The sequence below is a fragment of the Diadema antillarum genome, unplaced genomic scaffold, assembly GCF_040938485.1.
Source record: "Diadema antillarum isolate AM-2024a unplaced genomic scaffold, OU_Dant_1.0 seq00000183_RagTag, whole genome shotgun sequence".
In the NCBI taxonomy this organism is placed as follows: domain Eukaryota; kingdom Metazoa; phylum Echinodermata; class Echinoidea; order Diadematoida; family Diadematidae; genus Diadema; species Diadema antillarum.
In genome coordinates, this window is record NW_027271250.1 from 962537 (window position 1) to 978461 (window position 15925).

General features: G+C 38.6%; 1 protein-coding gene across 1 annotated transcript; it reads left to right on the top strand.

The window, feature by feature from the left end:
• The first annotated feature begins 1336 nt into the window (after positions 1-1336).
• Positions 1337-11862, top strand: LOC139728539 (biogenesis of lysosome-related organelles complex 1 subunit 1-like). The gene is made up of 5 exons (XM_071639472.1): positions 1337-1546; positions 3184-3256; positions 6520-6652; positions 7436-7520; positions 11430-11862. The coding sequence occupies exons 1-5, from the start codon at positions 1486-1488 to the stop codon at positions 11438-11440; spliced, it is 363 nt and encodes a 120-aa protein (XP_071495573.1). The 5' UTR covers positions 1337-1485; the 3' UTR covers positions 11441-11862.
• The last annotated feature ends 4063 nt before the right edge of the window (positions 11863-15925 follow it).

A 15925-nucleotide genomic window follows, 5' to 3' on the forward strand; every position in this document is an offset into this window, starting at 1 on the left:
TTTATACAAAAGTTAATCTGTTGAGATTTTGGTTTGTTTCGGATGATCTCTGTTCTTTATGCAAAAAGAGCACTGAGACATATTCACATTTATTTTGGGAGTGTACTAAAAGTGCAGGATTGTGGCAAATTATTATTCAGAAATTTAATTTAGAAGAACTAGGAAATATGAATTGGGAAGTTGTTTATAGAGGTATATCCGGAAACTCGTTAAAAGTCAAAGGATGGCATACAATTATATTGATGATTAAATATATTTTATATTTAGCGAAATCAGAAGGGGATGTATCAAAGTTTTAATGATGTTATGAAGTATTTTAAGATGTGTAAAGAAGAAGAAAATAAGATAGCGATTAAAAGAGGAACAGTTGGAATGCATTTGTTAAAGTGGGAATATGCATAACGAGGGTGATATGTGATTTTCTTTTTCTGTCTTGATTTTGCCGTATCTGCGAGTTAATGTCACATCGTTGTCGCTTTTTTTCCCTCTCTATTGCTTCTACCATTTCCACATTTCCACAATATGATTGGAAGTATTTTATTGTATGAGAAACAAAATGGCAATTTTGTACACGGCATGACATTCAAATGTGAATAAAACCTGAAACCTGAGGGCTGAAGGCACGGGGTGATGGGTGGGGGGGGGGGGGGGGGTGCATGTTGGCGTTTTGTGGGTATGTGTGTTTGCATGTGTGTATATGTTTTCTCGCAATTGCCCTCGTGTTTTTTTTCTCTCTCTCTCTCTTTTTTTTCTTTCGAAAAGCAGTGAAATATGCCCCGTTTTGTGTTTTAAGCAATTTATCTATTATGTTCCCGTTTTGCGGGCTTTTTGCGAGAATATGTGTTTTAAAAAAAAAGCGGATTTTGTTTCCTTGGTAAAAGAGTTACAATGTAAGTATGACGTTATGGAGAGGCACCGTCAGGGAGGGTATCTTATCTCTTTTAGGTAGAAATGTGCGCTTTATAAGAGTCTCACTATTATTATTATTTTGTACAATGTTTGTGCATAATGCAGTTTTTTTTCTTTGTATGATGTTTTGTTTTGTTTTTGTGAACGTTTCTGTTTCTGTGATATGAAATTGAACGAAATTCGAATAAAGAATTGAAGAAGAAGAAGAAGAAGAAGAAGAAGAAGAAGAAGAAGAAGAAGAAGAAAGAAGAAGAAGAAGAAGAAGAAGAAGAAGAAGAAGAAGAAGAAGGAGGAGAAGGAGAAGAAGAAGAAAAAAAAGTACCGTGTATCTTTGTACACTCGGTCCCCGCTCGAATCCGGATCCCATGCATGCATGTCGGATCGGACCGCAACTAAACCGGCTTCTGCTTTTTATGCGGCGCGGATCCGGACCGTGCATCAATGCCGAATTGCTGTTGTCGAAAGCGTACAAATGATGGTCAGAATTTGGTCTTGGGACTTGGACCTTCTCTGAGGTGAAGTCTGTTTACCGAGTACGTGAAGGGTTTGTCTGCTTCATCTACACTATCTGCAGTTATGTTGTCATCAATGCTCAAGGAACATCAGGCCAAGCATCTGGCAAGACGAGAGATTCAAGGTGCGATATCACAAACATCACTGCCACTGGTAGTGAGACACTGAACTGTGTAGACTCTAACACGGTAGTAGCCCTCCGCCTCCAACCCGCACCGGGCCGGCCGTGCCTGTAGGGTTGCGGTTGGACCTACTAGGTCTACTCATCGACCGCCTAATGTTTATTTGCTTGATAAGAATATTTAACACTGAAATTCACGTAAAAAACATGACCTACGTGATTGAGAAAATCCAGCTCTATCAAATGCCGTTGTTCCCTTTTCGATTCGAAGTTTCAGTGCAAAAATATCGCCGACGAACTTGCGTGGCCTCGTTTCAGCTCCCCGCGGTAAATCACGTTATTAGAATCGACCGCTGTTTTTTGCATTGACAATGCACGCAAACCGAGTTGTATTGAACACCGTGTACAATGTACGAAGCTTTTTAGAAGCCTTTTAGAAACTTCCATAGACATTACATTGTGCTGTCATTACGATTCGGTGAAAATATTAATTCGAAATTTTGTCCTTGATTAAAACCTTTAATGAACAGTGAATTATCACGTTTTCCCACACCATCCTCATCTACAACATTCAAAGCCAATCCATTTTTATGTGCTTTGCGCGCAGAGAAGTGCGTACAAGTTGTACTAAGTGTTCAGTGCGCGAACTATATGCGGTCGGTTTAAAAGAAGGTGGTCGATATGTAGTAGGGCTACCATACTATACAATAGCGACAGGGCTGTGTATTTTCGGGTGGTATACAGTGTATACCGTGACCCTTCTAACAGTTAGTTATAATAAAGCTGGTTAAATTCAATTGAGACTTTGCAAATTTTGATGTAAGCTGAGAACGATAAGCCAGGCCGACACCAGTGTTTAGTTCCACTTTTTATTCACGCATGAACGTGAGCGGAAAGCGAATCGAAAGGTCATTTGTACAATCATATTCATAGCTTTGTTAATGTTAGTTTAAAATTCACTGATGATGTCTGAGATTAACTGCAATCAGCAGCCCCAAACGCGTAGCGTAATGGGGCTGCGGACTGTCATTCAGGATCATGACAGGGGTAATATCGCGGATAAATATCAACTTAAAATTGAAAAATTTCTTCAATTTGAAGACTTACAGGTGAAGTTGAAGTGTTGACAACAGGTAACATGCAACGTTTCGTTCTGCCAATAGATCTAGTCCCTTTCTGTTCGAATTGATGACTTAATGTGACTCAGTCGAGAGGAACCTGGGACAGCTACACTGAATTGACGGCCAGCGCATGCGCACACATCACATGCGCACAAATTTCAAATCCATTGACTGGATAAGATGTCTGTGTTAGTGTGTTAGTCTGATGTTAGTCTGAGATAAGCATTCATGTGCATGTGGAAATGGAATGATGACATGAAACGTTAATAGTTAGATCTATGAAAGTACGATCAACAACATTCAAGTTTACTTGAATCCTATTAAAGTGGTGCTTGCCAGCATATCCACCTGACAGTCATTGAGTCAAAAGTGGTATAATTTATGAAGTATTTAGCAATGCATGACCTATATAGTAGATCTAGATCTAGAAAGCAATAAAAGTTGTTAATGCAGCTCATATCATGCATGTTGATACGAAACAAACCAAACGTTAGTCTGTCCCCTTTCTCATCTCTCCAGAAAAACGCAAGAAGGAAGCTGCAGCAGCTGCAACAGCAGTGACTCGCTCGCTGGTTGAAAATCTGAACAGTAGGTGAGTGTAAAACCACAATGAAACCAGTATAGTACAGCTGTATAATGTAGGTGTCCAACACATCAACACTGTACATTGAAACCGACACCCCCTCAGGCTCTAACGTTAGGCTCTATTTGCTGCATTGCACGTACAGGACGAACATTCCACGCATGAGACTACGCGCAGTGGTTTTGCATTCTTCTTGGGGATGTGAAGATGCCCAAATATTACTGAAAAACCCGATAATAAACAAGATCAACAGCAAAACAATGATACCATAGATTATAAATGCATATTGGAATAGCATAATGCTGCGTTCACATAGAAGTATACTATTTGGGTATTCGGGCTTGTTTTTCGAGGGCACGCGAATAGCTTGAATCGAACGATAGGATTTCCTCACACTGGTTCACATAAGAGGGCACTATTCGAAAGTACCGAATAGCTGCGAAAAGTATAGCAAAGTGGGAATCGAGCTTGTTCGATTTTCTTGCAGCGTATACTGTCTCTCGTTTATGAAATAATGACACTTTTGGTCTGGATTTGCCCTTTAGCAAAAATAAGCATGTAGACTGACATTCTGATGCAGTTTAGAAATTGTTAATAAGATTTGCTGGGATGTAGGAGGAAGAAATCCTCACTGCATGGGATGGTGAGTTGACGGTGCGGTTGATGGTGTATTCGGTGCCCGAATACCGAATACCGAATACTTCTATGTGAACGCAGCCTTATGTGCATTTCACACATATTGTCAATGGAGGATGGGGGTGTTGGTTTCAAAATTATGGTGCAACTGAGTGCATCAAAATAACACCCCACGTGTTCAAAGCAGTTATCTCAGAGCATGTACCGCAAATCGCATTTTTAATGGGTGCTTGTGAATTCAGAGTATTTTCTTGACATGCGAGTAAAATTTTGGGCAAATTGTGAGATATTTCAAGTTTCTATTGATAGAAAAACATTAGGGTGTCAATGTGTACCTCAGAACTCAAACCCTGCAGGTGGTGAGCTCACCTTGGTAATTTTGTCAAATTGCATAACAGCTACAAATGTTTATGTTTTGATGGTGTTGCTGTGTTGATAGCCAGTAAATGTATATAATTAATGTAGCTGTAATCATTTTGTTCAGTGGGGAAATCAGTGAGATACAATCATAATGAGATACCTTTTGTCATTGTCAAGTTTATTTTAAGGTACTGTTTACCATTGGGAGCAGTGATTTATAAATGTTCACAACATCACATTTGATGCATATGTGTAGGTTAGATATCACAAAACATCCTACCATAGAAAAATTTCACTGTAAAGCCTAAAACAAAGGAGATGTCACTATATTTCTCAATGAACCATAACTAAACGGATTAGTCCAGAAACAATTATTGTTCACATTTTGTGTTATCCTTAACATTGATTATACTGAATAACATTTTTACATCGGTGGTTTCTATCCCCAACTCACATTTAAGAACTATTTTTAAACACTAAAGCTGGGTTTTTGTTTCCTTTGCAAATGGTAAATAATCTAAACTGTATTTGTCCATGTATTTGCAAACATATGGTATTGAGGGCATGTCAATGAAAAATCATGTCTATTTCTTTTTTGAACATTTTAATTCATTTGTTATCATATATTTTTGTTCAGAGTTTACCAAAAAAAAAAATGGTCAGCACATGTATTCTGTCCATAGAGATCATTCTAACAATGCAATGCATTCCCATAGTGTATTGATTGCATTTTTAGAATTATCTGTAGAATAGACAGGGTAAGGAATGGATTGCTTTGTTTAGAATGATCTCAATGGCCAGGGTAAACATGCTTGCCTTTGTACATATATCAAGCACAAAATGTTGCTTTCACCAAACACAGTTTCATGCAGTTTGTTGTCTGTTGTTGTTTTTGTCTCGCCCACCGAAGGTGAAGGCGAGACTTATGGGGTTTTGCAAGAAAGTTGCGATCAATTGCAAATAATTGCTAATTTTGAAACAATCATTCTGATTGGCTTAGGGTCTGCCCTATTGAGAAGACATGCATGCAACAATGATTTTGATTGGCCAGTGACAATCAGTTGCAAGTTGCAATTGATTGCAACTTTCTTGCAACACCCCATAAGGGATCCAAATGGCGTCCGTCCGTCGTCCGTCCGTCGTCCGTCTGTCATCCGTCTGTCGTCCGTCCGCCGTCTGTCCGTCGTCCGTCACAAATGTTAAAGTTTACCTGCAAGACTCTCTTATGATGCATAACTTGGCAACTGTTACAGCAATGGCAGCCACACTTGGGTGACAGAAGCACTAGGGGTATCTTCATGTTATGGTGTTGTCGGAGGTCATGTGATGATGTCAAAGGTCATTTGTGGTCTTATATTAAAGAGTACAATGTATGTGCAAGACTCTCTTTTCTATGCTAAAGTTTACCTGCAAGACTCTCTTTTGACAAATAACTTCACATAAGTTGCTTGGATTACAACCTAACTTGAGTCACAGATGCACTGGGGGTACCTTCATGTCATGGTGCTGTTGGAGGTCACATGATAAGGTCAAAGGTCATTTGAGGTCGTACGTTAAAGTGCAAGACTCTCTTATCACACGTAACTCAACACATGTTGCTACAATGGCAATCAAACTTGGGTGATGGATGCACTGGGGGTACCTTCATATTATGGTGCCGTAGGAGGTCACATGATAAGGTCAAAGGTCATTTGAGGTCATACGTTAAAGTTTACCTGCAAGACTCCCCTATGATAGATAGCTTTGCAACCATCACTCCCTTTTCAACCAAACTTGGGTTGTAGATGCACTTGGGGGACCTGCATATTTTATTGCCATCAGGGGTGACATGGTAAGGTCAAAGGTCATTTTAGGTCATATATCATATAAAAGATATATTTCTGGTTATTTTCGCAAGTGGGCGAGACACAATGTTGCTAATGCCTTGTTTTTTACCAAAGTTAATTTCCTTTTAAATAATCAAAAGATTCACAAAAAAAGGAAGTAGGAGGAAATAATATACCCCATATATTCATGAAATACATGTATTTGGATGTGCAATTTAATAATGTGATCGCTTTGCATGACTCTTACAGGTGCCATCTCCTTGGTAATTGTGATAAGAGGTCATACCTGTGAAAGTGGTGAAAGTGTAGTTTTCACTGTTACTAATCTTTCTCAGTGCATGTATAATTACAAATATGTATCTGGTAATGAAATTACTTTAAGTAATGCAAATCAATGGATTTCTTGTCTGTGTTTGCTTACAATTCATGAAATCGTTGTGCCTCTTTCAGAGTTGCAGTGGCATATAAGAATGAGAAGAAGCTAGATGCCGAGACAAAGCAGCTTCAGGCGAATGCAGCCCAGTTTGCCAAACAGAGTCAACAGTGGCTTTCCCTTGTAGAGAACTTTAATCAAGCCCTGAAGGTATGTTTCCTTTAGGACTTCATTCATATATATTCCCCTTTCCCCCTCCCCCTTAACCTGTTGAGGACGAGTCCCAAGTATACTCGGGCAGAGGTCTATGGGAAATGCGTGTTGTAGCAAAATCAGTCCGTCCTCAACGGGTTAATACATATTCTCTTTCCCCCTCTCTGTATTTTGGTGAGGTGACTCCCTCTCAAGATTGTCCTTGTTGACCAAAAATTGTCTTGGGTTCAACTGAAGTGATATGTCAATAGTAGTCATTAGATTCAAAAGAAAGAGCTGTAATGTAAGATAACTGGTGAAAATGCTGCCTCTTCTAGGCAGCAATAGTCCACATAAAACTTGCTTATGTCAAACATCATAAGTCACTAATGATGTAAAAGAACATTGACAGGTATTCCTTTGAATGCTTGTGTTAGGAATCAGTTGAAAAAAAAAATACAAGTACAAAAGTTCCCCTGTCTGTGTTACATGGCAAACATGTAATGGAAAAAAAAATAAAGATAGAAATGCTGCTGCATAAATCAAGGTTGATGGTGATATCAAGAATTCTCAAAATTTTTGCTTACTGCTTGTTTTATCAATTCTGTCATGAAAGTAATGAATGAGAAGAATGATATACATCACAATTCTGCGTGTCCCTACCATTATGTCCTTCATCGGATTAAGTACCAGGTAATTGTAATCATCCTTCATGGATACATAGTTAAGGCAAAAAGATGGGGAACTATGAGTCACAGAATTAATTGATAACATTGATTAATTGATAACTTTCACTCACAGGAACTTGGACATGTGGAAAACTGGGCGCGCAGCATAGAGACCGACATGCAGACAATAGCAAGTGCTTTGGAATATGCATATAAAGGTACTGACTATGATCTTGTGTGTCTGTATTGTTCTCGTATTTCTTTCTGTGGGCCTTTCATGAATGACTTTAGATATAAGAACAAAACAATTCTAACTGACCATGGTCACACAAAGCATTCCTTCCAACAATTGTCATTGCTGGCTGAATCACCATACATTGGATGTCAATGGCTTCAAATTCCTGTCCAATGAACTTGACATTAGGTGAATTTGAATTATTTGGTAGGAATATTAGGGTGATTGTGAAAACATACACTGTTTGTGACAGTGCATTACAAAACCAACAGTCTCACCACCCAATTTCATGTGAAAACCCCAAATAGGTGAAATGGGTCAATATTTTTTGAAAGAGTAATTCTTCTATGTAATTCAAATGTTTAAGGGCAATTCCGCAGTTAGGTGGACATGACATGGATAAAAGAAATGTGCCTCTTTATCTTACTCTTTAATTTAGGTATCAACTAATGCCATGGATGTTCCCCAATCATTAAGGTTTTTCAAATTCAGTAGATATTATTTTTTGTATTTATTGGTTTTGCAAGATCTGAAAACATCATTTAAAATGTGCATGTGGGACTGGGGATGCTGAAATTCACTTAAATGCCAATTACAGTGGGTTTGCCATAATTTAGTTCCTTTGAAAATTTTTCCCCAAAGTTTTGCTATAAAGGGTAAAAGATGAATACATTTCAATACTCCAGAAGTCATGTGACATTTTGTCAATTACAAAAGGGTGAAATGACCTGCGGCATTACTCCGGACAAATGTAACGTTACTAACTGTAACATTACTAACCATTCTTTTGGGGGTCTAGCTAATAAAGTATCAGTCGAAGTGCTAAAAATATTTGTGTGAACATTTGTCATGATGCAATAATTGAAATTAATGCAACACTTTGTTTGAAGTAACTTGAATTTTTGCACAATTTTTGTTACAAGACATTGATTCTTTTGTCATGTCCTTTTTTCATAACATTACTAACCAGCCCTTTTAGTTGCCATAGCAATTCTAATATTTATTGAATTGTGTTCATTCTTTTCTATATCATAAACCTGGGAAGTATGAACATGTTATTGACATGATTTTGACTTGAAATGAATAAATGGTGATTTAGAAGTAGAAATAGATATCTAAATTTGTTTAAATGTAACATTACTAACCACGGCATTGCCCTGGGGGGGCTGGGGATATGCCCCCAAGACACCCACACCCACACACACACACACACACACACTCACACACTGTGAAATGGGTCCATAAGATTTGGCTATTTGGGGGATTAAGCAAAAGAAAGAAAAAATATCACATTGGACTACAAGGATTAACATTAAAGTTGGAAATAACATCCTTCACTGTATGCACACAAAGCTCTTTGTCCTTCCGTTACCACACATTAATGAAAACAATGTGCTGTAATTAAAAAACCAGGTGACATGTTTCAAAGTTGAATACATAAAAGTAAAGCTAAAACTATTTGGATCAAACTGTATACCTGCCACATATGAAAAAAATTATTAACCTTAGAGAGGTTTAATAAAAACTAACCATAACCCATCTTCCCCATACACTTTACACAGACAATCTGCATGTCCTTCCGTTACCGTCCTTCCGTTACCAAACACACATGGACATTATGTGGTCTAATTAAAAAATAAGTAAACATATATTTGAAAGTCAAATATATTCCATGATAGCTAAAACTATGGCAATTAAACTGTATACCAACAAATTAAAATAGCTCCATAAACTTCACAGAGTTTTGATAAAAACTAATTTACCTGAAAACCCATGTCCGTTTTGATGTCCTTCCGTTACCGACCTCATTAATATGCATATTTCATTACTCTTTAGCAGGTATGACAAAAATGTTGGTGAAAATTATAGTCTTTGGCTCTAGTAATACATCTCTATAATTTGAAATGCTGTATCCATCAAACTTTTCTTAGAGTACTTTTTTAAACTGTGAAAATTCTGTCTGAATGTCCTTCCGTTACCGTGGAATTGCCCTAAAGGGTAAAAGATGAATACATTTCAATACTCCAGAAGTCATGTGACATTTTGTCAATTACAAAAGGGTGAAATGACCTGCGGCATTACTCCGGACAAATGTAACGTTACTAACTGTAACATTACTAACCATTCTTTTGGGGGTCTAGCTAATAAAGTATCAGTCGAAGTGCTAAAAATATTTGTGTGAACATTTGTCATGATGCAATAATTGAAATTAATGCAACACTTTGTTTGAAGTAACTTGAATTTCTGCACAATTTTTGTTACAAGACATTGATTCTTTTGTCATGTCCTTTTTTCATAACGTTACTAACCAGCCCTTTTAGTTGCCATAGCAATTCTAATATTTATTGAATTGTGTTCATTCTTGTCTATATCATAAACCTGGGAAGTATGAACATGTTATTGACATGACTTTGACTTGAAATGAATAAATGGTGATTTAGAAGTAGAAATAGATATCTAAATTTGTTTGAATGTAACATTACTAACCACGGCATTGCCCTTCAGATCATGAAATGAATGGGAAATTGTGTTCTTTTGTGGCTTTTCTAGAACACTTTTTTTTGTAGAATAGTATGATTAGGTATGTTATAGAGGCCCCTTTTCATTTTTTTTAAACCCTTTACATGTTCATCACTTTCAACTCTAATAACCTTTGAAAAGGTGATGCTGCTCCTCTGAAAGTTAGTAGTAGTCATGAAGAGAATGTGCTAGCTAATGGAGTGTGCAAATTTTCAGCTTAATCTTGTTATCCCTCATTGTGGTTGCTTTAGAGTTTTACATCCTGTTTTCTCCCATTTATAGCACATAGCACAGCTTGATGAGATTAAGTATTTGCATAGACCTTAAACTTCAAAGCCTGTTTTCTCAGCAAACACTTTCCAGAGTGTGTCCTTGCTTTCCATTATGTAGACTGGTTAGGAAAGTCTGTTTGTATTGAGTTTTGTATCATTTTACAACTTAGCGTCTGCTCTTCCAGCATCTGTTATTACTGTATTATAAGCTGTTATTTTCGCGAATTAGGGCACAGACATTTTCGCGAGATGTCGTTTTCGTGATTTGACATTGAGGCTGTCGTAAATGCCCTGTTACCCTTGTGCATAGCAACATTTTCACACGTGTTTTTAGATTCGCATTCCAACTGTGATTCACAAAATTCGTGAAAATTAAACCCTTTCCAAAATAACAGTTTATACAGTAACAAAAAATGTCTGGTGACTTTTTGGTGGTTTAGTGATGCAGGGTCACTATTGGTCCAAGTGCATGGCGTTCCTGTTTTTTTTTTTTTGTTTTTTTTTTTTTTTTGATTGTCTGGCCTTTAGGTCAATGTTCCTTTGATGACATTGAACAGGTAAATGTTTGAATGCCTCTCCAAACATCTATCAGCTTGTTTGTGGTTGTGCTTGTGTATTTGTGTGACATTGCTGTGTCTGCCAACCTTGCTTGTAAACTTTGAATGCAAATATCAGATGTCCCTGATTGTGAAAGATGGGTAAAACTAATTTTTGCAGCAGTCTTATAGCATGGGCTTGTGTTATGATTTGCAATGTGTTTTATTTTTTAGTTTGTTTTTTGCTCCCATGTATATAAATACATGTGTACACATAATGCTGTCCACATAGAAAGACTTTCCATTTATATTTTGAAGGTATCAAGTTACTTTTGCTGAAGTGAATGTGGGAGAATATTGTGTCTTTTAGATGATTTTGTGCATTGCTATAACAAAAATGTTTTTAGTATGTAGCACACTGCATAAGATTACTTATTTGCCTTCAGATTTGTATGATTACTGTAGTTTTGATATGTGAAAGTTGAATTTCTGAGTGAATTCTTATTGAAGTGGCTTATCCTTTCATTTTTTTGTGTCATTCTCATGCTATATCTTATTCTGCAGATTCCAGCTAGCAGCAGCCCAAGGACATTTGTTGGATAGCGTTGGTCCTGACTCGAGGTGTCTGGTTTGAAAGCTGTGATGTCCTTCAAACTGATTCTGCTGTGAATGGATCTCCATATTTAGGATGTAAACACCAGGAATAGAGAGCAAATATTAAGAGGGATTGTCCCTATTTACCACCTGTGCAAAAAGGAGCTGAAGGTCATGAAAGGCAAAGATTTAATTGTAATGAAGTGGAACAACCCGGTAACTTTTCATATACCTATACATTTCATGAATAGAGTACCAAAGTGTTGATGTTACAGTCTGTTGTAGCTTGGGTTGGAACCAGGTGTGAGCATAAACGCTCTGGCCAGGAGAGGTTATTTAGAACCACTTACCATGCTGGTAAATGGCTATGACATCAAACTTTGTTACTTTACGGTCATATCCTTGGATTCACTTGTAAATAAAGATCTTAATCCTAAAAGGGATTGTGAATTACATACAGCAGTGAGTGCATGTGAATCTCGGTGGTTGCATTCGGCGCAGCTCTCTCGTTTTTCAAGTGTATTATGCGCACAAAAGTTCATCTGTGCTTTCTTTTTATCACCAAGCAGCTATTTTAACCTTATAGATACTATTTGATGCTTTTTTGCAATTTTTCGCTGCTTCGTTTTTCGACATTTTGAGCACCAATTTGTGGAGGCTTAATACAACACTGCACGGCATGCTATACACATACTGGGCTACACTACAGTATGTAATAAGCCTTCGTCCACCTACAGCGTTTTACATTGTTGCAGTGCGATCCAAGATGGTCACCCTCTCGCGGGGATTTTCAGATGCGTAGCTGTGGAGACTTGGTGCGTGGATTTAGATATTCAACCTCAGCCTGAAGACAGCCCGAGCCCAAATTCGGCACCAAACTGGGTGAGACCAACTCTATTTTGTCTTTCATCGTTTTCCATTCATCACCATGAGTTCTGGAAGAGCAAATGAGAAACATTTTTTGTACATTACAGTAACTGTAATGCTGCATTCACTTGTGATCTTAAATGCTATGGGACTGTCAGTGTATGGCATTGCCATTGACAAGCTAACCCCTGTCACTCATCAACTACCCAACTCGAATTTGTATAAGCATCCCGTGGAAACAAAAAATGCCACAATGACATGTACCCGATGCTCAGTCTTGAATGAATTCTTAGATTATTTCCAGCCTGTGTCAAAGATTGACCTCGATGTGACACATCCTCATCTACTTTGCTCCTTTGTCTCAATCAAGCATCATCCCACCAGATTTAGAGCATATGCAAAACATGAGCTTCACTATCTGGCTATTGTTCTCCTCCTTGGTTCCGACATTGAAATTAATCCTGGTCCACGTAAAATTGTCTACCCATGCATGATTTGTGGGAAGGCAGCAAAGTGGGGTCAGAGAGCAATTGAATGCGAGGAATGCAATGAATGGTTTCACGCCAGCTGTATGAACATGCCAGACGCTATTTACAACCCTCTATGCAACTCCAGTATCACATGGATTTGCTGCTCATGCGGTTTACCAAACTTTTCACCATCATTGTTCGACAGCTCCTTCAGTGTACCAACTACAAACTCATTCAGTGAGTTAACTGTGTCACACAGTAGGGAGGAAGCATCTGTTAATTCATCGACAGGTTCTGTCACTTCAGACGAACCAAATTCACCTTTAGCAGCCTCATCTCCAAAAGACTGTGGCACTACAAAGAAACTTGGCCGGTCTTCACACCAGCCAAATAAAGGAAAGGGTAAGCTTAGAATGCTGACCATCAATTGTGATGGTATCAATAATTGATTGCTGCTGTTAATTCACTGAGAGAATGTCTCAACGACATCAAAGCCTGGTCCACTGCCAACAGACTCCGTCTGAATGAAGACAAGTCTGAACTCATCCATTTCTCATCACAGTTTAGGAGCACAGTTCCTCTACCAGATCTAACTACTCGGGATGGGATTATTAAGGTCTCTGACTGTGTTAGAGACCTTGGCTTTACTTTGGACAAACACTTAACTCTTAAACACCATATCACAAACATTTGTAAGTCTGCATCATGGGGTATTTTCAAAATAGGGAAGATCAGGCGTCTGCTTGATCAATCATCAGCTGAGCGGCTCGTCCATGCCTTCGTCTCCTCCTATCTGGACTACTGCAACTCCCTCCTTGCCGGCCTCCCTCTTTCTCACATATCCCCTCTCCAACGTATCCAAAATTCAGCCGCTAGATTAGTCTCCCTTAGTAGGAGACATGACCATATATCTCCTGTTCTCCGCTCACTCCATTGGCTTCCAGTCCATTCCCGTATTACTTTCAAGATCCTACTTCTGACGTACAAAATCACACGTAATCTTGCACCCATATATCTTCAAAACCTAGTCTCTCTCCGCTCCTCCTCTTCTGCCAGACCCCTCCGTTCATCTTCCTCTCTCCAATTACTTCATGGCCCACGTACAAAAACCCGTTATGGTGACCGAGCCTTCTCTTCCATTGCTCCCACTCTTTGGAATAAACTCCCTCTTTATATTCAGAATGCCTCATCTGTCGAATCATTTAAAATTCTTCTTAAAACTCACCTGTTTAATCAGCTGTAATTTTTTTTTTTTTTTTCTGGAGGCGCACACAGTTATCAATTATTGTACCATTGTATCACATGTATTTTTCTTTTCTTTTCTTTTCTTTCTTCTTCTTTTGTTACTGTTAACGTTAATTTTGTTAATGTTATTGTGTTTTCTAGTCTATTTGTATGAGTAGCAAAGTGCGCTTAGAAACGTCAGTATGAAGCGCCATATAAATGCAATTATTATTATAAAATTATTATTATAATAACAAACTTCCTGATTTGCAGACAATGGTGGAAACACATAGACCGGATATTATTGTGGGCACGGAATCTAAGCTTGACAATTCTACCCTGAGCCCTGAAGTAACACCCCCTGGCTTTGTTATAGTTAGGAAAGATAGAAACAGGCATGGTGGAGGAGTTTTCATAATGGCCAAGAATCACCTTGTCTTTACTGAACTGACCTTGCAGTCTTCAACCAATGCTGAGCTGTTATGGATCCATATTACCATCCAAGGATCTAAACCATTTGTCCTCGGGTCTTTTTATCGTCCCCCTGGCTCGAACCCTGAGAGTTTAAGAGCACTTGATGCTTCATTAGCCGAAATTGAATCAAGGTACAAGTCAGCGATAACTTTTATCACCGGCGACTTCAACCTGGGAGATATTAACTGGACAAACAACACTGCTAAACCATATGCTACTGAAGCTACTAGATGTCGAGATCTCTTGGATATCTGCAGTGAGCACAACCTAGAGCAAGTTGTGTCTGAACCTACGAGAACAAGAGACCGCGCTAGCAACATTCTGGACTTGGTTTTGACAACACATCCCAATTCCGTTACAGACATCAAAGTTGTAGACGGCATAAGCGATCATGATGCGGTTTTAACTGACATCCATTTGAAGCCAACCATTTGTAAGAAAACTCCGAGGAAAATATTTGTCTACAGCAAGGGAAATATGGGAGGAATAAGATCTGACATACTCTCTTTCCAGGACAATTTCCTCAGTACTGCTCTGGATCGATCTGTACATGAGAACTGGGAAGTACTTAAAAACTTCATTCTGCAGTCAATGAACAAAAATATTCCGTCAAAGTTCTCAAGGTCTCATGCTGGCCAACCATGGATATCTCCATCTATTAAACGAATGATTAGGAAAAAGGCAAGAATGTATCGGAAAGCAAAATCTTCCAACTCCAATGAAGACTGGGGTAACTTCAAATCATACAGGAAGAACGTTCAAAAGAAGATTCGGGCTGCATATTGGTCTTACACTAACCGTATGCTTACAGACCCCGATGACAAGCATAAGAAGAATTTTTGGCGTTATATCAAAGCCAAGAGACAAGACAACACTGGCATACCACTATTGATACAGGAAAATCAAACAGTAACAGACAGCAGAGGGAAAGCAGGCATCCTCAACGATCAATTCAAATCTATGTTTACTACTGAAAACATGAGCAATTTACCTTCGATGGGTGATACTCCACTTCCTAGTATTGAAGAGATACAAATATCTACCGATGGTGTCTGCAAGTTGCTGAAAGGTCTGAACATCACCAAAGCCACAGGCCCAGATCTAGTTCCAGCTAGAATACTTAAAGAGATGGCAGAAGAAATAGCGCCACTGCTAACTTTCATCTTCCAGCAGTCTCTCAACACCGGTGAGGTACCCCATGACTGGCGGATTGCCAACATAACCCCTATTTTCAAGAAGGGTGATCGCAGTGTAGCGTCCAATTATCGTCCAGTCTCTTTAACATCGATACCATGCAAGATCCTTGAGCACATCATCTTTAGCCAAGTGATGGACCATTACGATAAACACAATGTCCTTATTGACAGCCAGCATGGTTTTCGTCCCGGACACTCCTGTGAGTCTCAACTCATCATCACAGCTCATGATTTT